General features: G+C 45.5%; 1 protein-coding gene and 1 long non-coding RNA gene across 2 annotated transcripts; both read right to left on the reverse strand.

Annotated features, from left to right (window-relative positions):
* Positions 1-838: 838 nt before the first annotated feature.
* Positions 839-12,476, reverse strand: LOC116666399. Its single transcript, XR_004323224.1, has 3 exons — positions 12,210-12,476; positions 11,063-11,178; positions 839-971 (listed from the first exon to the last, which is right to left on the reverse strand). It is a non-coding gene; the product is annotated as an uncharacterized LOC116666399 (long non-coding RNA).
* Positions 12,477-20,129: 7,653 nt separating this feature from the next.
* FAM181B (family with sequence similarity 181 member B) lies at positions 20,130-21,983 on the reverse strand. Its single transcript, XM_032488753.1, has one exon. It carries the CDS (start codon positions 21,829-21,831, stop codon positions 20,551-20,553), a length of 1,281 nt encoding a protein of 426 aa, XP_032344644.1. The 5' UTR covers positions 21,832-21,983; the 3' UTR covers positions 20,130-20,550.
* Between the last annotated feature and the right edge of the window lie 915 nt (positions 21,984-22,898).

The raw sequence follows: 22,898 nt of genomic DNA on the forward strand, positions 1-22,898 counted from the left end.
AACTATTTACATCAAAAAGGGGAGACATGTAAAGTGTTTAGGATTATATATGCTTTTTAAAAATTATCAAGTATATTTCTGACGAGAGAAATTCAAGTTTAACAAAGCATCAATGAGAGCTGAATATTCTCTAGTTTTATACATTCAATAGATTAGAAGAAATTTCTACAGACCATCTTCTGACTCCATACATATCAAACTTTGTTTCTTCTCTACTACTCATATTTTTCCTGGACCAGGCACTTTAGAACAGATTCTATTGCAATACAACCTCTAACCAGGCACCTTCTTTTAACAACTGCACAGTGAGTGTATGAATACTCCTGGAAACCACTGCTATGCTAAACAGCTAGCAATAACTTAATTCTCCATGGAAGAGAGAAAAGACCACATAAACATATTCACCAAACTCAAACCAAATGCATCCCACACAACTTCCCATTAGATGGATCCAAAAAATCCCATGGCCTCTCCAGTAGCATCCAATACAAAGTAAAGTGTGATGGAGGGGAAGTTGAAAAGGTAGGAGACAGCCATCCTTACCAATTGCATGCAGTTGAGAATACCTTCTGCAAATGGCACAAAATATAACCATATGAACACACATTCACACACACAGATACACACACCCTTGGCCTTGGAAGGGTCTTGTGCAAGTGAAGAGCCCTAAAGATAGAGTTTCACTGGCTTCATAGTAAACCTGTCTTGAATTCCCATGGTTGATCTGATTAGCACAACCAGCACACACACACCTGTATTGGTTAAGTTCACCATAACTTCTGTAACAAACAAATGCAAAGCTGAGTTACAACTCAAGCATAAGAGAGGTTTATTTCTTACTTGTATAAAGTCCAAAAGAGATTTTCTTCACTGGCTGGCAGCTCTCCTCTAAGTGATGACTTGGAGACTCAAGATTCCTTCCCTCTGTGGCTCCACCTTCAACACAAGAATTCCAAGATTGCCATGCCCATCTGCATCAAAGCACAAAGGAGAAAAAGCATGGAGATCACACATGGGAAGTTCTAGGGGCCCAACATACAACTGAAGCATATGACTTTCATTCACAATCCATCACCTAAAACTTAGTCACATGCACACATCTAACTACAAACTGGGAGCTGAGAGTGGAAGCCATGCTTTGTTGCAGTTCAGGTCTGCAAGGGGTTCCCAGCGTTCATCCTGCTTCACTCTGCCATCTGTTTATAAGCAGAGAAGGTGGACAGTTACGTCAGTCTCCATCTGGTGGTTGCAGGGTAGGCACAAATTTAAGAGAGGAAGAAAACAAATCCATTCCTATTATCCTTATGCCAATAAAGCTACCGACAAAAGATGGAGTCCTTTGCACGTGTCATCACTAGGTGGCTCTTTAGGCCGTCAGATGCCGAAAGTTTTGATTTGAGATGCTTTTCAGTGAAGCAGGATAAAAGGATTTTCCAGTCATCTGAGCAGAGACATAAATGGCCCTATTCTTCCTGGCCTCATCCAAAGAATGAGTCTGGGCCTGCCTATACCTCAGGAAGATTAGCAACTGAGAGAAAAGAGAGGTCAGTGCAGTTAAGCAGGGCATGGAGGATGCCTACTGGAGGCAGAGACGCTGAGCCGTCTACGCCAGGCCAAAACCCTGGCTCTGGCCTGAATGTTCAGTAGGACTTCATCTCTCCCTATCTCTGTTTTATCTTCATGAAGTGGAGACTATAACACTACAGGAATTTAATACAGTGTTCCAGCTTTTGCAAGTGCTTTCCCAAACGCCCTCACCTTTGTCATCATGACCTCCCAGTGAGGTCAGCATTAAGCATTGTTGGTCCCACTTTGCATGTGGGGAAACTGAGGGACTAAAATGAAAATTAACTTGCCTGAGATCAGAAGGCAAGTTAGAGGCAGATGCAGAACTTGTGATTCTTTACGTTGTTACATTGCATTTTATAAAATACTGCCAATGCTTCAATTGCCCTGACTCCTCACTACAGCATAATGAAGTAAGAGGGACAAGTAGTGCCATCACAATATTCATTTCATAGAGGAAAATACTGACATTCAGGGAGGTTTAAGCAACCTGCCCATTTTGGCAGGGCTAAGGCTGTAATTCACATTTCCAGATTTACTCTTTTTTCCCTCTCTCTCTTTTTTTTTTTTTTTTTTTGGTGGTGGGTAGATAATTAGGTTTATTTATTTATTCAACAGAGGTACTGGGGATTGAGCCCAGGACCTTGTGCATGCTAAGCATGCACTCTACCACTGAGCTATACTCTCCCCACCAGGTTCCTTCTTAAAACAGGCTTTTTAACCTTAACATCAAACACTTTAATGGCCAAAAGGCCAATTTTCTCCACTCACTGCCACATAGAGTATAAATATTTAAATTTTTTTAATATTTAGAAAAGAATCTCTTCCTTTCTCTCATCAAACATGATCCTATAATTTTGTCCAGTGTCAAGATTAGCCCTGTCTTTCATATGCTGTAGTTGAACATTTTGTAAGTTATGTGAATAAGGAAAATAGAAAAACAAAAAAGGCATTGACAGAGGCTGGGGAGCAAGCAGGTAATAGAATAAACAGCCAGTCCTCCAGTACCCTCACAAGATGCACATAGCACACAAAAGTGGTTCCCAAACTGGGCTCCATCCCTGGCCTGGCTGCAGCAACCACTTCAGCTAGTATTGGTGGAGCTGAGGCTGTTTTTCCAGCCCTCCCCTCATGCCAGGTGTTCTGAAGATCAGTCAGGACTGAGGACCAGTCTGCTCTCCAAGGGAAGTACATGACTTGCTCTTTGAAGTTGTGTTTGAAACTATTCCCTTAGCTGAAAGGAAATGACAATCTCACACAGAAGAAATAATATCACTCTGACCTAAAAGTCAGCTGCAAGTATTAGTTTACAGTGGAGAATCTTCAAAGAGTCAACAGGACTTTGATCTTCCTCAAACTTCATATTAAAGGGAAATAAATTCACAGCTAAGGAGGGGATTGTTCTCTGACTATGTGATTTTCAGATTTCACTAACATTTACTAATGTCTTGAAGGCAGCAGATGCTCTGCTGGAAGCTGTTTACATTCTCTCTCAACTCAACAACCACCATGTGGAGACACCAGAGTCCTCATTTTAGAGATGATATTCAAAAATGATCAAGTGACTGACCTATTCAGTGTTTGTAAGTAACAGTGTTGAAATAAGGATATCTCCCATTGCCTGGGAGCTTGCTGTGAGCCTGGCCCTTTGCCAGTAGCTAAACACAAGATTCCTAATGATCAGACCAACCCTGAACAGCAGGCAATGTTTTTGTTCCCACTCTCCAGAGAGAAAACCAACGCTTAGAGGGTTCTGTGACTACCGATGGCATCACTAGGAAAGGCGGCAATAGAATTCAGCCCAGGTCAACCTGGGTGCCTGCCCAGTGCAAGTCCAGGTCGCTGTTGTTGGAACTGTGATTGTTTCCCCTTCTCCACTGTTTTCCAACTTGCTCTGGGCAGTGCGGGTGCGGGGAAACACAGGAGCAAAGGTAAGTCCCCCCAACATCCAATCCCAGCTGAATAGCAGCCCAGCTCAGAGAGAAGCTAGTAATTAAAATCATGTAGCAGCTCCCTGCTTCCTCATGCCGCTGTGTGGACGAGAACGGCTGCCCTGGCAGCCACCCATGACCCAGGCCTGTGCCAAGGAGATTCAGATTCTGTCCGAGTTCTGGGCTACTGTTCAAGTGTGTCCGGGTTTCTCTGGGCCACTTGGTTCCCTGCCATGCCATGGCATCCTGTTGTTCTGGGCAGAATGGATTGAGAGATCAGGTTCTCAGCAGCACTCTGCACCCAGGACTCGGGTGTCCTGGTCACAAAGCTGACCACCCACCATTGGGCCCTCATAGTGGGGCCTGCTCCCAGCAGAGAAAAGGACCAGGACCAGAGCACAAAGCGTGCAGGGAGGACGCACACTCCAGGGAGGACACATCACTCGCCGCCGCTGCCGCGAGTCCTTTGTGTGGGTTTTGTTCTGCCTTCTGGGAGAAAGGCTCCCTCCACATCACTCCTTTAGGAACCAGCTCATGTGAAGGGGCCAGTTAGTCACGGATTCCGAGACACTGCGGAGGGATCAGGCCAGAGCTTCCAGTGACCATTTAAATCCTGAGATGAAAATCCCAGGGCATCCAGAGCCCTTCCTCACTGGATGCAGAGAAGAAAAGGACCAGAAGACCGAGGCCCTTCTTCTGCTCTTGGCTGAGGCCTTTCTGGGCAATAGTGGTAACAATTATAGTGACAGGTTTTTAAAGGTCATAATATAATGCCTGGGACTGTATACAGTCATCTAATGCAGCCGCAACTCTCTGTGGTTCATTATTGCCATTGGACAGAAGAGAAAGCTGAGGCTCTGGTTTAGAATTCTGCTCAGGGGCACACAGCTGATTGGGTAACCAGGAATCAATACTCAGTTCTGCCTGCCTGGCTCCGAAGATGCCCCTAGACATTCAGACCACCTAAGTAATGTAGCCAGGACCCTCCAACCCTGGCCCCTACCAGAAGTTAGGAATTGCCAGCTAGACTAGAATTGGCTGGAAAAGGAAATAAACTGTGAACCCTGCAGAAGGCACCCTTATAAATAAGGAGCCCCATTGTCTTAGTCAGCTCGGGTTGCTGTAACAATTACCATAGACTGGGTGGCTCAAATGACAGACATTTATTTCTCCCAGTTCCAGAGGCTGAAAGTTTGAGAACTGGGTGCCAGCATGTTTGGGTTCTTGGTAAGGCCCCCCTTCTTTCTGTATCCTCACATGGAGGAAGAGAGTGAGCTAGCTTTCTGGCCTCTTCTTTTAAGGGTAATAACTCCGTTCATAAGAGCTCCATCCTTATGACCTGATTAACACCCAAAGGCCCCATCTCCAAACATAACCACACAGATTTGGGGAGACACACATTCAGCCCATAACCCCCACAGTTCAGAGAAAGGGTTGAAAAGGAAAAGTTGGTGACCCAAGTAGACCCTAGAAAGAGAGGAAGGCAAGTATTGGAGGTGCTGGGTCCCTGAGGTGGTGGTTCCAAAAGAGTCCTGACCTAATGCTCCTGCGAGGAGATCGTCTTCCCTCAGTGCACGTGGGAACTTCACAGCAAATGGGATCAACTGTACCAGCAGGTCTGTTCTTCTGAGTAAGACCAGTTTCCACTGGTGACCTCCAGGATCAGAGCTACCTATACAGTGCCTTTACGCAAATTTTAAAATGAAGAAGAAGGCATCCCTTTCCTTGGGTGCACAGCTTAGTGGTCCTAGAGTAAGCATGGGCTGGATTTTCATTTCCACTCATCTGTCTGTGTATGCTCTACAGTGCACAACTCTGTGACCCTAAGTTGCATAAAAAGCAATGACAGTAGCAGATTTATCAGACCCCTGTTCTAAACTCACCTGAATGGCAAAGCCAGTCTGAATCCTTGTTGGACTGTATGTCTACCGGACTGAGTAAGCCTCCAGGTTCTGGCATACTATGGAAGAGGGGAATATTCTAGTGGAAAGATACTAAGAATTAATGAAAATAAGGCAGTAAGTGCTTCAGCAGTTAATTAAACACGAAAAAACTTAGCCATAGTTCAGGAGACCTAAACAAGCATTTCTCCAATAAGAACAGACAAATGGCCAATAGGCACAAGAAAAAAATGCTCAATATCCCTAATTATCAGAGAAATGCAAATCAAAACTACAATTAGAGGAGAGAACCAATATGGCAGAGTAGAAGGACACTTGTAGCTCACCCTCTCCCACAAATACACCAAAACTCACATCTACGGACTCACTCAGCCAACCAGAGCACCTGCTGAACTCTGACAGAACATCGCCCTCTTCGAAAGACAAAGATGCCAAAAATCTGGTCGGAGAAAAGGAAAAAAGAAAGAATTAAAAACAAAACAGTGTAGGACTGGTCCCACGGGGAGGGAGCAGCAAAGGAGGACTACAGCTTGTTCGCTGAACCTCCCCCTCTCCAACGGAGAGGCCAATGGGATGGAGGGGGAGCCTCCGAGGCTCAGATCTGCCCCGAGCACCCCTTAACTGACAGAACTAAGTTGAACGAGCACAAAGGGTCCCTGTAACACCCAGCCCAAGACACAAGCCAGCAGCTGGGGCCGCAACAGGCTGCCCGAGCCAGTCGGAGGATGGGGGCGGCTGCACTGAGGCAGCCCCGGGGCACTCCAGGGTGCTGCGTGCTGTGTCTGGGAGGGGATATGGAGCAGAACAACCTCGGTCCCCCATAAATTGCGAAAAAAGCAAAGCAACAAGGCTGATGTGCCCTGGGGGGAGGGGTGCCGTAGCCTTTGTCTCCTCAGACCTGCGGCGACATTACTGGCGCTTCTGGCAAGAAGAGAGGCAGGCACAGCCACAGCTGCCATCTGTGTGCAGCACCCGGGTGGGGGTGGGGCCGAGCCCTGAATCCGCACCTGGGGGGCTCTGCGACCTCCTAGGCAGGACTGACACTTGTTTACAGCCCGACACAGATAGGATCTTTCTGCCCTGGCACCCTAGAGAACTCACGCCACCAAGACAAACAAGGAGCTGAGATTTGGCACAGAGCAGGGGCAGGGCTGTTCCGCGGTCTTCCCTGAGCCCGCCTACGGAGCGCCAACAAAGCAGTGGAGCAAAGGCGCTGGGAGAGGGCGGGCAGCCACCTGCCTTCTTGGCAGGAACGCAGCACCTGACCAAGGTGCTGGGAGGGAGCAAGATCCGCCCACCTGCCTCGCCCAAGCTCAGCATCTGACTGCGGCATCGGGAGGGGGAGTGACCCACCTGCCCACCGGCCACAGTGCCAGAGAGATATGAGCAATATGAAGAAGCAGAGGAACCACTCCCAATTAAAAGATCAAGAGAAATCCCCTGAAAGCATGATCAAGGAAATAGACATTGATGGCCTACTAGATCAAGATTTCAAAAAAGGAGTGATCAAAGTACTGAAGGAACTAAAAGAAATAGTGTTTAGAGATATAAAATATGTCAAAAATGAAATAGAAGCTATAAAGAAGAACCAAGTAGAATTAGTAAACTCATTTGCTGAGATGAGAGCTGACCTAAAGGCTGTGCAAAGCAGACTAGATAATGCAGAGGAACGAATAAGTGACCTAGAAGACAGGACAACAGAAAGAACACAATCAGAAGAGCTGAGAGAAAACAAATAAAAAATGATGAAAACAATATAAGGGACCTATGGGATAATATAAAGCGTGCCAATCTATGCATAATAGGGGTTCCAGAAGGGAAAGAAAGAACAAAGGGGATGGAAAAGGTATTTGAAGAAATCATGACTGAAAACTTCCCTAAACTAAAGAAGGAATCAGATATCCAAGTACAGGATGCTCAGAGGGTCCCAAACAGGAAGAACCCAAACAGAACCACACCAAGACAGATCGTAATCAAAATGGCCAGAGTGAAGGATAAAGAAATGACCCTAAAGGCAGCAAGAGAAAAACACAGAGTGAGTTACAAGGGAACCCCCATAAGGCTTTCAGCTGATTTCTCTACACAAACACTACAGGCCAGAAGGGAGTGGCAAGATATATTCAAAGTCCTGAATGAAAAAAAGATGCAGCCTAGGATACTCTATCTACCAAGGCTATCCTTTAGAATAGAAGGAGAGATAAAGAACTTCATAGACAAGCAAAAACTAAAAGAGTTTAGCAACACTAAACCCATGCTAAAAGAAATATTGACAGGTCTACTCTAAATAGAAAAGAAGCAGGATGCTACAAAAATGAGAAACTCATAACTGCAAAGGTGATAACTACCATGAATTACAAATAGAATAAACACAAAATTGTAAAAGAAGACATCTAAGTCATTAAGAGTGGAAGAGGGAAGCAAGGAAAGCCACTGTGGAAAACAGTATGGAGATTCCTCAAAAGACTGGGAATAGACTTACCATAGGACTCAAGAATCCCACTTCTGGGCATATATCCAGAAGGAACCCTACTTCAAAATGACACCTGCACCCCAATGTTCATAACAGCATTATTTACAACAGCCAAGACATGGAAACAGCCTGGATGTCCATCAACAGATGACTGGATAAAGATGTGGTATATTTATACAATGGAATACTATTCAGCCACAAAAACCAACAACATAACGCCATTTGCAGCAGCATGGATGTTCCTGGAGAATGTCATTCTAAGTGAAGTAAGCCAGGAAGAGAAAGAAAAATACCATATGAGATCACTCATGTGTGGAATCCAAAAAAAAAAAAAAAAACAAAACAAAAAACAAAAACAAATACAAAACAGAAACAGACTCATAGACATAGAATACAAACTTGTGGTTGCCAAGGGGGCAGAGGGTGGGAAGGGACTGACTGGGATTTTAAAATGTAGAATAAACAAAATTATACTATATAGCACAGGGAAATATATACAAGATATTGTGGTAGCTCACAGCGAAAAAAAATGTGACAATGAATATATGTATGTTCATGTATAACTGAAAAATTGTGCTCTACACTGGAACTTGACACAGCATTGTAAAATGACTACTACTCAATAAAAAAATGTTTTTAAAAAACCGTTTAAAAGAAATTATAAAGGCATATGGAAATTATGTACAATTGTTGGATTATCCTTGCCTTCCTCATTGAATCTCAAAGGAAAAGATCAAATAAATTAGCAACACAAGCGGAATATATTCATCATTGGAACAAATGCTGAAAGTTATTTTCTTTAATCAAATTCAGCTTTCTTTGAATTTTGACAAATTCGCTTGCCTAAGAAATTTGAAACAGAGTAAAATAAAGATGTTATGAAATGGGAAAAAAAAACTACAATTAGGTATCACCTCCCTCCAGTTGGAATGGCCACTGTTAAAAAGTCCACAAACAATAAATGCTGGAGACGGTGTGGAGAAAAGGCAACCCTCCTACACTGTTGGTGGGAATGTAGTTTGGTGTAGCCATTATGGAAAACAGTATGGACATTCCTCCAAAAACTAACCATAGACTTATCATATGATCCAGCAGTCCTACTCCAGGGCATATAACCAGAGGGAACTCTAATTCAAAAAGCTACTTGCACCCCAATGTTCATAGCAGCACTATTTACAATAGCCAAAACAGGGAAACAACCTAAATGCCTATTGACAGATGACTAGATAAGGAAGTTGTGGTATATTTATACAACAGAATACTACTCAGCGATAAAAAAGAATAAAATAATGCCATTTGCAGCAACATGGATGGACCTAGAGATTGTCATCCTAAGTGAAGTAAGCTAGAAAGAGGGAAAAAAAAGTATCATATGATGTCACTTGTATCTGGAATCTAAAAAAATGAGATAAACGAACTTATTTACAAAACAGAAACAGACTCACAGACATAGAACACAAAATTATGGTTACCCAGAGAGAAAGAGGGTGAGAAAGGATAAACTGGGAGTTCAAGATATGCAGATACTAACTAATATATATAAAATAGATAAACAAGGTCCTACTGTACAGCACAGGGAACTATATTCAATATCTTATAGTAACCTATAATGAAAAGGAATATTAAAAAGAATCTATGTATGTATATGTATGACTGAAACATTATGCTGTACACCAGAAATTGACATACCATTGTAAACTGACAGTCAACTGTATTAATTATATTTCAATTTTTTTAAAATGTAAAAAAAAATAAATTTAGCCATAGTTGTGTCCAAATTGTGGATAAGTTTATGCAAGTTAGACCACTCCTGCTCCGAGCTCCTGCTCATTTGGTGCTGTTCTGGTGTTCTTGTCGTCTGTGTAGGTAGATACTAGGGATTCTCCTGGTCAGGCATGAACTGATGCAGGCTTATGTGTCTCACTCTTATTAGCAAGAGGACTCATGGTTTAGACACTGGGATCCCTTGTGCATTTGGATAGTGTGAGTCAGTCTTCAAGCATTGGATCTGTTCTGGGGCACTGACTCAATGCCAGATTGAAAACAGGTTTTAATCCGGGCAAATGACAGTAAATAGAACTAAATTCAGGGTCAGAGCACAAGCGCAGCCTACAGAATTAGCAATATCTGCCAAGACTGCAGGAGTGAGGAGTGGTTCTTGCCACACATTTGCCAACTCTGGCCCCCATCACATTTATGCAAATGCCTGGAATAAATTCCACTTAATCATGGTGTATGATCCTTTTAACATACTGATGAATTTGATTTGCTAACATTTTGTTGATGGTTTTGCCTTCCATGTTCCTCAGGGACACTGGCCTGTAATTTAATTTTCTTGTATCGTTCTTACCTGGCTTTGATATCAGGGTAATGCCAGCCTCATAAAATGCAGCTGGCTTAACTGGATAATCAGACAGGGCCACAGGCTGTCATGCACAACTGGACAGGCCACTGGCTGTACTCTGCTGTTGGAATGGCTCCCCGATCAGGCTGGGCCACTGACTACACTTAGCAATCAAGCTGGGTGTTAGGCTCTGACACTGGGTAGGGTCAGTGCCCAGCCTCCCGGGTTGGGCGGGGCCACAGGCTGTGCTCTGCTGCTCGGCTGCTGGCTTTGCTCCCTGCCTAAGGAGGGCAATAAACTGGGCTCAGAGGCTAATCGGGGTCTCTTGCCAGGCTCTCGTTAGGCAAGGCTGGAAGTTATGCTTAGCAATCAGGCAGGGCTGGAGGCTTGGCACCTTGTCCAGGTGGAGAAACAGGATGAGAACTACAGCCCACTGGCTGGGGATCCAAACTGGGCAGAACCACTTATCTAGCTCCCTGGTCAGAAAGGTCCACCAGCTGGGCTGTGTAGATGGGCAGGACTGCTGGCTCGGCTCTCTGCTCAGGCACTGCCAACAGCAGGAACATAGTCAGCCAAGATCTATGTGCTGTTGGCTGTGAGCCGCATCCCTTTCTCCATCTCCAACTGATCCCTGGTGGTCTAACCCTATAGATTCCCCAATGATTCCTGGGAGACAAGACTGAAGTGGGCTTCCTTGGAAGCATCTTGAAATGCTGCAGAAGCTGGATGTTCACCTTGAACTCTCTTTATCCCACAGGAGGAACTGAGGCCCCAGGACCCTGCAGGTGCAGAGCCATGCTGCCCCGGGGGAGTGGGGGGTGATGCTATCAAAGTGAAGTACTGCTCTTACCCTTCTAATGCAGTTTTTCTTAGTTTCTGTGATCCAAGGGTATGCTTCAGCCTCACTCCTGGGTTCTGGAATCTTCACAAAGGCGTCCTGTTCTATTCAATTGCTAGTTGGTCTCTCTGTGAAGGAAACTGAAGCTGGGACCATTTATTCCACCATTTTGCTAACCTCACTTCTACTGACTGATACTGCTTGATACTGTTTTCTACCTTAAACAAAATAGTTCATTTTTACTTTGTTGCCAAACAAATAGAATCATGACTTATATATTTAATTTCCTGTGTTTTTAACAATTCTATCAATTTCTGACTTTAACAAAGACCTTTCTTTTGGGCAAGTGAAGAGTGAGGGAGTCTTTGTGGGGTAAATACTACAAAGAAACTGGAACAGGGCTAGAGGCACTGAATAGGACTGGAGTCCAGGAAAGTGACCTAGTCACAAGGTCCCAGAGACAACTGGGACTTGGACGTGAGGGGAAGAGAGGACGAGAGGAGTAGGTAAGACATTCAGAGCTGTTAGAATCCAGGAAAGGAAGTCACACGAGAAGCAGCATTTTTGCTCCAATTCATCTTTGAAGGCATCTTGAAGCAGTGGCTGAAGGTGGTAGAAAATTTGGTAGCAAGGAAGCACAAGTCTTGCCAATAGCAAGGAGGGCTGGCAATTTGTTCACATGATAAGAATTTGAGTCCCTGTATGTCAGACACAGGTCGTCCCTGGAGGTACAACAATGAACAGGACGCACACAATGCCTGTGAAGACAAAGGGCCAGGCCCCAGCTGGATGTCCACATAGAGCTCCAGACCCAGCTGAACTTAGTGGGAGACAGGGCAAAAATCACACAGATCAAGAATGCATCAAGGAGGGGAGGGGTGAGGCTGCACCATCTTGAACACAGAGGGGCTTGTCCACTCTACCCCCACCACCAGGGAGCCATTAGACCATATCTTTAATGTTTTGGTGGGTTTTTTTTGGCTGAGGGAGGTAATAAGGTTTATTTATTCGTTTATTTTTAGAGGAGGTACTGGGGATTGAACTCAGGACTTTGTTCATGCTAAGCATGCGCTCTACCGCTTGAGCTATACCCTCCCACCTAGACCATCTCTTGGTGACGAGCAGACTGCCCCCATGCACTGTCAGGATGGGTTCTTACCGGCCCAGACGCTGAGTATTTACAGCCAAGTGAAGCTGGTTGCGATAAGGTTCAACAACAGTCTCAGAGTGCGTAACAAGTTGTCGGCGTCAGTTGCTCGCTGCCAGATGCACCTCATTCTGACCAAGCCTGGGCATGAACTGAGCTGCTCAGTCCGTTCCCTGGCGTTCTTGGCTGCTGAGAGCCTGTCCCTCTAATTGTGGACAGCTTCTAGAGATTGTGTTACATCTATTCAGAGTCCCTTTCCCAGTATTCCCTAAAATGCAATGCAACACAATGCAATGGAATAACATGACATGAAATAACACAATAAAATAAAATAAGATAAAATAAAATAATGGCATGGTTACATAAGTCTTGTTTCAGCACACTACAAAACCTCTGTGTGGCACAACAAATAGGATTTAATTTTACTTGTCATAATGTTCATTATTAGTTTCCAAGGGCTTCTGTAACAAAATGCCACAAACTAATCCACTTAAGACAACAGAAATTTATTGTTCTGAAGGCTGGAAGTCTGAAATCAAGTTGTCGGTAGGGTCTCTATGAAGGTGCTAGAGAAAGACACTTCCCTGCCATTTTCAGCTTCTGGTGTTTGTGGGCAATCCTTGGCACTGCTTAGTTTGGAGCTGCCTCACTCCAGTCACGTGGGTATCTTCTCCCTTCGTGTCTTCACACTGTCTTCCCTCGTTGTGAGACATCTCTCTGCGTCCAGATTTCTCCTTTTTATAAGAACATCAATCATTTTGGAATAGTTCCCACTCTAGAGACCTTATTTTAACTTGATAATCTCTGATTAGGTAAGACCCTATTTCCAAATAAGGTCACATTCTGAGGGCCTGGGAGTTGAGACTTCAACATATCTTTCTGAGGGGACACAGTCCAGCCCATAACATTTATTCTAGGTAACAAGTGATCTTGAGCCTGAAGCCAGGACTCTAACTACATATTTGTTCTCTCCCTCCACCCCCCATCTCTCTCTCCTTGCCATCACATTCTGTGAAAAAATAAACATGATGTTTCTCAACTTGGAATATGTTTCTAAGAACATTACATTTTGAAAGTGAAAAAAATACCTGCTTATACTATTCATTTAGCCATCAAACTATCTAGCACTTTGTGACATCCCTCAGATTATTTTCCTGTATTGCTTCTTCACTCTCACTTTGGCACTAAACGTCTCTTGTATCTGTAGTCTTAACTGTCCAACTCAATTTTAGACTCCCTGAGAACAGGACTTCTAGTTATTGTTAATGTCACAGAGGAAAATGCTACTCACATTCTATGGGTAGAACAAATGACAGAAAGCAGGTCACAGTATCCTCTATGCCTGCTACCACACGCACTGCTCCAGGCAAAATAACTCTGCCCTTTTGTTCAGTAAAATGACTAGCGTGGCTGTTCTTGCCACATACACAATTTCTGCCACAATTAGGCTTTCCACAGAAAGGGGGCACTCTTGGCACAGTAAGTCCTTAACATATAGTGGCATATGATTATATGGCCATTTGACAAGTTTGGGGTGAAGCACAAATGTGAAATTTCTTTTTCAACGTTAAAGCCCCGTAATAATCATCCAGTAATCATTTATTACAGGTAACTATTGCTAGATTCCAGAAAATGATAGGAAGTCAGATGTAAGTACCTGCCCCCTACAGAGGAGGCAGAGGAATAACTACTATTACAATAGTATAATTAACTGTTATAAGAAGATAAGCCTGAGGTCTCGGAGTATCACAGATGATTCCAGAGTAGGTGTGCTTAACTGATCCAGAGAGGTTTAAAAAGGCGACACTTAAGCTGAGAATGATAGGTTTAGTAGAAATTAGCAAGCAGAGAAAATGAGGAGTGCATTCTAGGTATAGGTAGAACAGGAATAAACTCATGTAAGTGACTTGGATATGGAGAATTCAAGCATCTCTGTACAATCAGTACTAGAGTTCCGTAACAGATACAATAGGGGAGTGGTAGTGAGACTAGAGAGGCTGACAGGAGCCACGTGTTGAAGCTAACAACTTTGAACTTGACCTTAGAAATGACAAGGAGCCCTTGAACAATTTTAAGCAAAGGAGCAATGGCACCTGAGTTGCCTTTTTAGCAATATCACATCAGTGAGCAATGGGAAGGATGAATTAAAGGACTGTGAATTCAGGGACAAGGAGGTCATTAGGAGATTATAGCAGTCAGTGAGGTGAGGGGTGACAAGAGCCCAAATTAGAAAGGTCGTTGACAAAAGAGTGGAGGAGACATGCAAGGGTTGCTTAAAACAGGGTCTTTCAAACTGCAGGTCTAACCTATTAGTGAGTCATAACAGCAACCTAATGGATAATAGATGGATTTTATTAAGAAATAGAGAAGATGTATAGCACAGGGAATGACATTCAGTATCTTATAATTATCTATAATGAAAATATATATATGTATAACTGAATCAATTTGCTGTACACCAGCAACTAACACAACATTGCAAATCAACTATACTTCAATAAAAAATAATAAAATGCCAAAAAAAGTAGAAAAGAAAATATCAGTGTATCACATAGCTCTTAGCAAGAACTAGTAATAAAAACTTTAATTATCTATTGAAATAGCCATTATGGAAAACAAAATGGGAATTCCTCAAAAAACTAAAAATAGACCTACCATATCATCCAGCAATCCCACTCTTGGGCATATATCCACAGGGAACTCTAATTCAAAAAGACACATGCACCCCAATGTTCATGGCAGCACTGTATACAATAGCCAAGACATGGAACCAACCTAAATGTCCATCAACAGATGACTGGATAAAGAAGTTGTGGTATATTTATACACTGGAATACTACTCAGTCATAAGAAAGAATGAAATAATGCCATTTGCAGCAACATAGATGGACCAAGAGATCGTCATTCTAAGTGAAGTAAGCCAAAAAGAGAAAGAAAAATACCATATGATATTACTCACATGTGGAATCTTAGAAAAAAATAAAGGACATTATGAACTCATCTACAAAACAGAAACAGACTTGCAGACTCAGTAAACAATCTTATGGTACTGGGAAAAGGGGTGGGAAGGGATAGATTTGGGAGTTAAAGATTTGCAAATGTTAGCCACTATATATAAAAATAGCTTTTTAAAAATTACCTATTGAAACAGATCACTGAATATTAATATAGATAATAGCCTAATAAGATTTATATTATTAACCATGGATATGTTCATATGGATGTATTTAGAACATGATGCAAAATGAAGTTTTTCTAGAGATCATGAATAAAAATAATTGAAACATACTGACTTAAAGGGTAGTACAGAGTAAGCCTTGGTAACCATTTGGACAGGATGAGAGGCTACAAGAAAAAGTGTGGTTTGGTTGACAGTGGCCACTCAGGTTGTGTGTGTGTTTAACTTTGGGACATAAAGTTCAAGGAGTTTATGAGACCGCCCCTGACCCCCAGGAGAAGATGTCTAGGAAATAGATGGGGAACTGGCTCTAGGATGGAGGAAAGACACCGAGGCTGAGAGGCTGGGGGTCATCAGTGCATTAGTGATAGAGGAAGCTTTGGGAAGAGCCACCTGCACATGGAAAGAATGTGTGGAGAGTGAACAGCACAGGGCAGAAGAGAGGGAGCCCTGGGGCACACCAGTGTCTGAGAGCCCCTGCAAAGAGAAGGCGGCCTGGCCAGGAAGTTAGAGGAAAACCAAAAGAAAATGAGGTTCCAAACACCAAAGGGAAGAGTTTTAGGCAGATGGAGCCCAGTTTTTCAGATGCAGCACAGAGGCCACGGAAGCTTAAGGCTGAAGACCCTGTGGTTGGTAATTGGGGCTTCAGTGAGAACAACTTGGGGGAAAAGTGGGCAGAACTAGAGGGACTAACCATCTCAGTTTGCCCGGGGCTTGGTGGGGGGGTTCTTTTTTTTTTGAGAACGCTTGGTTTTGTTTTTTTTCTTTTCAGAAACTTTAATATGCTAATATTAAATGTGAATCTTTATTTTTGCAGGGGCCAGGAACACAGCTATTATATTTAACAGGGTTATGACTATTCCAAGTCTTTTATTTTCTTTCCCATCTTTTATATTACAGTTGATTTACAATGTTGTATTAGTTTCTGTTGTACAGCAGAGTGATTCAGTTATGCATATAAGTATATACAAATTCTTTTTCATCACAGGTTACTACAAGCCATTGAATACAGTTTCCTGTGCTATACATTAGGACCTTGTTGTTTATCTATTCTGCACATAGTAGTTTGTATCTATTAATCCCAAACTCCCAATTTATCCCTCTCTTCCCCCTCTTGTCCTGCCGTAATCATGTTTGTTTCCAATGTCTGTGAGTCTCTCTGTTTTAAAAATAATTTTGTTTGTGTCATTTTTTTAGATTGGGGGGCTTTTTGGTATGTGGAACTTTCAGTGCTAAAACTGGGACAGTTCTATGCAAACTGGGATGATTAGTCAGCCTGGGACTCAAAACAGGTAAGGTTTAAATAGCAGGTGAGATGGAGGCCAAAGGTGTGGATTCTTTTTCTGAAAGACTCAACTCTAAACAGAAGAAGGTAATATCTGGAGAAGGAAACAGGATTGAGAGAGATTTTCACATCTCTATCCCCACTTTCTTATTTTTTAAACCATGCTAAAGGCTTATTTCTAAAGTGAAAGGAAGAAGTGAGGATGAGGCTGGAGAGAAAGGAGAATAAGGATAATGGGTGGAGCAGCATCTTGTCTTCCTGAAGTAGAAGAGGCAGGATGCTGAGCCCCCAGGGCAGGAGAAGGTCTGCCTGCCTGAGAGAAAATCCTGTATGTGAAAGTTGGGAAGTGAGGAGATTACAACACAAGCTCCACCCTGTCAGGATGTGGTGTGAGGAGAGGGGTAGAGTGGAGGCTTGAATGGAGATAACAGAGGCTTGGAAGAGGCATTTAGAAGATGCAAGAAGACACTGAAACACCCCCCAGGCACGAAGGACTGCCCAGCTGTCATGGGGAATCATGAATATGCAGCATATAATGTAATTATTGCTACCAACAGGCTAGGATACCTAGCCTGCCCAAAGTTGTACAGCTATAAGCATTTTATGACATAATTTGAGTCTTGAAAATTATCTACCATTGCATTTAAAAAGAATTGTATACAGGCAAGTATGTGGCCAAAGAGGAGACAAAAATACTTTCTAACAGGCTGTGGGAGAAAATGACACGTGAGAGGAAGCAACAATATGTTCAGCCTTTGGCAGGACTATTATTAATGCGCACGCCTTACTGTACTGTGGTAGGGGGCATGGTCAGACACACATGAGCTCAGACTGCAAAGCAAAGTGGGGAGAAGAGGACGCGGAGGTGGAGCAATTTGGAGGCTACATAGGGGCTAGACACACATTCTTGGCATCCTGTATAGCAGGATGGTTTAGAAACTTGACATAATGCCAAGCCTTGGCTGCTTGATACTAACAACTCTCTCTCCCTCTTCGGCCATTTATATGTACTCCATGCCAAAGCCTCAAGATAAGATAACCCTTTGTGATGGTCATCCAGTTTTGTCAATGGGAAGACTGCATTTCAATACAGTTAAATAGCTAGTCCCTGGCTGGTAAATTAGCAGAGATGAGATGTAGCTAAGCTGACTGATTAAGCCCCTCCCTTTGTCCTTCTTACTTTTCACCTATAACAATGAGGATAATAACAATGCCTAAGCACAGGTCTTTGTAAGAATTAAATGAGATCATGTGTGTGAAAGTGCCAGGCACCCAGTAGACACTGCTTATGTATTTGTCTAGCATAGCGGTTTTCAACTGGTAGCAGTTTTGCTCCCCACCTGCCCAACTGGGGTTTGCAGTAAGGGCCATATTTTTGATTGTCACAACTAGGGGAGTGCTATTGGTATCCAGTGGGTAGAGGCCAGAGATGCTGCTAAACATTCTACTCTGTAAAGGACAGCCCCCACAGCAAAGCATATCCTGCCCCCAAAGTTAACAGTGGTGCAGCTGAGTCCCTGCTAGCAGCATCATGCAGGGGATTGGGGACCATGCACACTAACAAAGCCCAGCAGAACTTCACAAGCAACAGGCAGGTCTTGGTGACAAGACACTTTTAGATCTGGATCTTGGATCCACTGCTTCCTTTCAGCAAGCTATTTACTCTGTCTGAGCCTCACTTTTCAAATGGGAATATCAGCACTTACGTCATCTGACTCTTAAGAGAGAGGCTCAGTGAGTTGGTCCCCAGCTTAGTGCTGGCACACGGAAACACACCGTTTTGGTATTATCATTTTTAATGAAAGGCACAGCAAGTAAGATGCTGGGAGAGAGAGACCTTGTTTTACTATAAACTAGGTAAGAAGGAAGAGGAAATTAAGAAACATTGCAGTGACACTTAGTAATTGTCACAGGGGTATTCACGTTTTCCTGCTGCGCACCTCTATCCTGGACTGTATTCGTCATAAAGTAATTTCAACAAATTAAGTAATTGCTGAATAATATTCTGCTAACACAATGGAATTAATCACTTTTCACCACCTTGAAATTTAATAAGACACCAAGTTTCTCAAGTTGTAAAAGTTATTTTCATAGTTAACAAGACTGTTTTATTTCCTGTGGTGCTTTCTTAAGACAGGTTTTATTCAGAAGAAAGTGACTTAGGGATGCATCTAAAGCTGTCTGCCAAGGCTCAATACCATTTGTTTTTTTCGCAAATTCTTTTCTGAAAAGATCACAGTACTTTTGCACAAACATTGACCGAGATTTTAAAATCTTTTTTATGACACTGGTTTCAACTTTCTCACATGTCGATTTTCTTATGATGGGTCTTGCTTGCTTGAATAGAGGCAGCTCTCCTCTGCAACATAACCAGTAGCAACATCTTGCATTATCTGGGTGCTGTTTTCATGGGACATTTTTGCCAGCCAGTCTGCAAAGGGCTCCCCCCGACCTTTTTTTTCCCCAATGGCTCACTTCCCACGCACTCCTTCCTCCTCTGCCCCTCAACCACCCTGATATGCCACATGTCCTCTCTGCCACTTCATGGCTGGTTAAAACATTTCTCTGACTTTCCTCAAATCTCCCTTAGATGAACAGATCACACTCCTCTCCAGGGCGCCTTCAGATGCCATTCATCAAACCTGCTATTCAGGGAAGAGATTTGCTTGGAAAAATCATACCTTCACCATTTCCTTGCATGGAGAGGATGTGGGTATAGGCAGTGAGGAAGCACAGGGAGGCAGAAACCAACGGAGCCTGTGGGTGGAACAGGGGGAGGGAGGGGAAAGAGGTATACAGCTTGTAAGGGAAAGGGCAATCATCAGGCAAATAGATGGGCCAACAAAGTGCATGGGACTCACAATCCTAATGGCTTCCATATGCGGAAGCCATTTACACATGTACATAAAACACACACACACACACACACCCCTGCAGTGGTCTCAAGGCATATTATGTATTTTCCCTCTGAGCTATCTAACAAGCTGTGAAGAAGTAAAAAGTGGAAGAATATTGTCATCCCCACCCTCTCAGATAAGAAAACTTTGATGCAAAGAGGTTATAACTTGCCCAGTTTCTCCCTCCCAAAGTGGTTGAAGAACGGGAAAAAGAAAGAAGGGAAAGGGACCTCGAGTTTGCTAAATTTAAGCCTCTTACATCAGAAATTTGCAAGAAAAGCCCACAGAAAAAGATATCAGGTAGAGCAATGAGAGGCCAAAAGAAGAGAAGTGAACAACGGCACTGATAGGAGTGGCAGAGATAAAGAGATGGAAGAGGGAAGGGAGCCAGAAAAACCTAAGAGGAAGAGTGACAGAGAGAGCTCCACACCCAAGGACAAGCGCAGGGGAGGTCCTCAGTGGCCACTGGCCTCACGTCTTCAATACCATTCTCACCTAACAGGGCAAAGAGATCACATGGGAAACCGTCCTATACAAAACACCCAAATCAATAACAACATACCTCTGCTCCATTCTTTTCAATATAGGCTTTAATTCATAACGCACTCAAAGGGGGCGGAAGGGGAGGGACCAGGGCACTGTTTGCTAGGAGCAGTTACACTTAATACACTGACCTTTTGATGAAAAGCTGAAGAAGGGACAGGTGGCTACAAAAGCCATCTCCTGTCCCTTCCAATCCCCATCCCATTCTCCAAACCCCGTCTTGGTTTCTTGGCTCGTCTCATCCGGTAAGAGCCTACCAACGGCTTTTTTTTTTTAAACACGAGGCTGTGACTAAAACAACCCCCCACTTCTCTTATCGTTTTCTTAAGTTTCTTTTATTTAATTGAATTTTTAAAAATCCCTTTTCCTCTCCACGTGCATTTTCCCATCGTTCTTTAGGCGGGAGCTCCCCCACAGCAGTCTCTATTGGGAGGGGAGGGCACCTCGCACTCAGTCCCGGTGCGCCCCCTCCTCCCCGGACGCCCCTTCCCAAACCCCGTCGGCTCTCCAAAGACTTGAGTAGGCGGTGCGGCTGTAGCCCGCGCTGTAGTCGTAGGACACCTGTTGGGGCAGCGGCGGCGGGGGCAGAGCGCAGTCTGAGAAGAAGGGGGCGAGAGTGGCCAAAAGGCCAGGCCCGTCCTCCCCGCCTGGGGAGTCCGCGGCCGCGGGGTACAGGGGGCGCAAGGGCTCGTTCAAGGTCAAGCCACCGCGGGGGGCAGCTAAGGGCGGCTTCTTGGTTGGGGGGCAGCCCGGGGCGCTCCAGGGCTCAGGGTACAGGAGGCTCCCCACCATCGCCGGCGGCGGCTCAAAGAGGCCGGGCTCCAGCTCCGGGGGTCCCCGCAGGGCAGCGGCTCCGGTGGGGAACACATCTAAGGACTCCGCGGCGAGCAAGACGCCCGTCTCGGTGCCGGCGCCGTAGTCGGGCCCCAGCAGCTCGAAGAACTCCACCGCCTCGGCGCCCTTCTCCAGGTCTCCCAAGCTCACGCCGGGCCCCGACGGGCCGCACACGCCGCCGCCTGCCCGGGACGGCTCGGTGAAAAAGGACGGGGGCAGATTGCGGGCCCGCAGCGGGACCTTCCTGGCGCCAGGGACCAATGGACCCCCCGCGGGGCCGGCCGCGTCCCCTCCTGCACCCCCAGCGCCTGCTCTGCCGAGCCCGGCCGCCGGCGCCGCTACTGTAGCCCCCGCCGACTCGGCGCCTCCGGGGACGTGGCGCAGCGAGTCGAAGAGCGCGGCCAGGCTGCGGCTTTGCAGGCTGGCCGCCGCAGCGGCCTGCGACGCCTCCCGCCGGGGGGCCGCCTTCCCGTGGGCTGGGACCGCGACTGTCTGGGCGCCGGCGGCGACGAGCGGCCGCTTGGCGGGCGTGTCGGAGGCGCACGGGGAGGGCGGGCCCGGGGGCGCGGTGCCCATGAGGCCGCTGCAGCGCTTAATTTGCTTCTGCAGGTACTTGCGGTGGTTCACCTTCCGCTTAGACTTGCCAGGCTTGTCCAACGCCAGCTTGATGTTGCTGCACGCCGAGTCGATGAAGCTGAGCAGGTCGCGGGTGGCCTCGCGCACGTCCCCGCCCTCGGCGCCAGCCAGCAGCGCGCCCGCCGGCGTCCCGGTCTCCTCGTCCTCGAAACAGCAACCCTTGTCCAGGGCTCCAAACGCGCCCCCCAGCCCGTCCGGGGAGCCCCCGAAACCGAACGGGACGAAGGGGTGCGTGCTGAGAAGCGCCGCTTGGACTGCCATCGCCGCGGCTCCCCGGCGGCCCGCAGCGCGGCCGGTGCGCCCCCGGCCGGTTCCCGCCCGCGGCCCAGGCCCGGCTCCCGCCCTGGCGCGGTGCGCGCGGCGAAGCCTCCTCGCTCCGGGCCGGGCTTGCTGCTCGGCCTCCCGGGGGAGCTCATTAGGTCTTGTAAGCGAGGGGCGGAGGGAGGGAACGCGCGGCTACCGCCCCGGTGGCGGAGGGGAGGGGCTTACTTAGTGGGGCTAAGCCGGGGGTGGGGGGTCGCTTTTTTCGTTTTCAGGGCTTTCTCCAGCTCGTCGCCTTAACCCCTTAGTTTCCCTTTGCCCCGCGAGTTTCTCTTGGCCAGCTGCGACCGCAAGACGTGAGAAGGTCCTCAATCTCCAGCTCCTGTACAGTCACACCCTGGCTTAGGTAACCCAACCCACCGGAGGTTGAGAAGGCCAGAATCCAGACACTGGGTTTCAGTACTAGCTCTGGTAACAGTAATAGCCATCAGCTACTGGGAGCTTGCTTATTGCCAAGCACTGGCCATGCATTTCCTCATTTAATCTTTAAACAATACTCCTGTGAAGTACTTATTATTATCACCATCTAAAAAATATGGAAACTGAGCCTCAGAGTTTCAGTGAGTTGGCCAAGGCTATCTCCTGTCCAGTCTGACTCTAAAGCCGTTCCTAAGCCCTTGACAAAATTGTTCTCTGGCCTCAGGATGTTCATCTATCAGATGGGGGAAGGAAACTAATGTCTCTTCAAGCTCTAGCCTTGGTCCTAAGATTCTAACTCAAGTTTCTGTAGGACTCTCAAGTCTGGTGTTTTTTCTTCGATCCCTTCATTGTTACAGGTAACAGTTTATAGCAAATTGAGGCCAGTACTTGACCCATCTTTTATTAGCAGTAGACAGACGCCAGGAGGCAAGGGAGGCAGTGGCCACTAAGCTACCTGGTATTTGAGAGAGAGCCCTGTATGTGTGTGTGTATAAAACTCTCAGCATCTTAGGACAAAATATGGATTGGAACCTTTCCCCTACTTGTGATGCTATTTAGGTTGTCCTTTTGGAACTTCTGCTGCATTT

This window comes from Camelus ferus, chromosome 10 (genome assembly GCF_009834535.1).
Source record: "Camelus ferus isolate YT-003-E chromosome 10, BCGSAC_Cfer_1.0, whole genome shotgun sequence".
NCBI classification, from domain to species: domain Eukaryota; kingdom Metazoa; phylum Chordata; class Mammalia; order Artiodactyla; family Camelidae; genus Camelus; species Camelus ferus.

Coding starts and splice junctions, on each gene's coding strand:
- FAM181B (XM_032488753.1), bottom strand. CDS start 21,831: ATGGCAGTCCAAGCGGCGCTTCTCAGCACGCACCCCTTCGTCCCGTTC.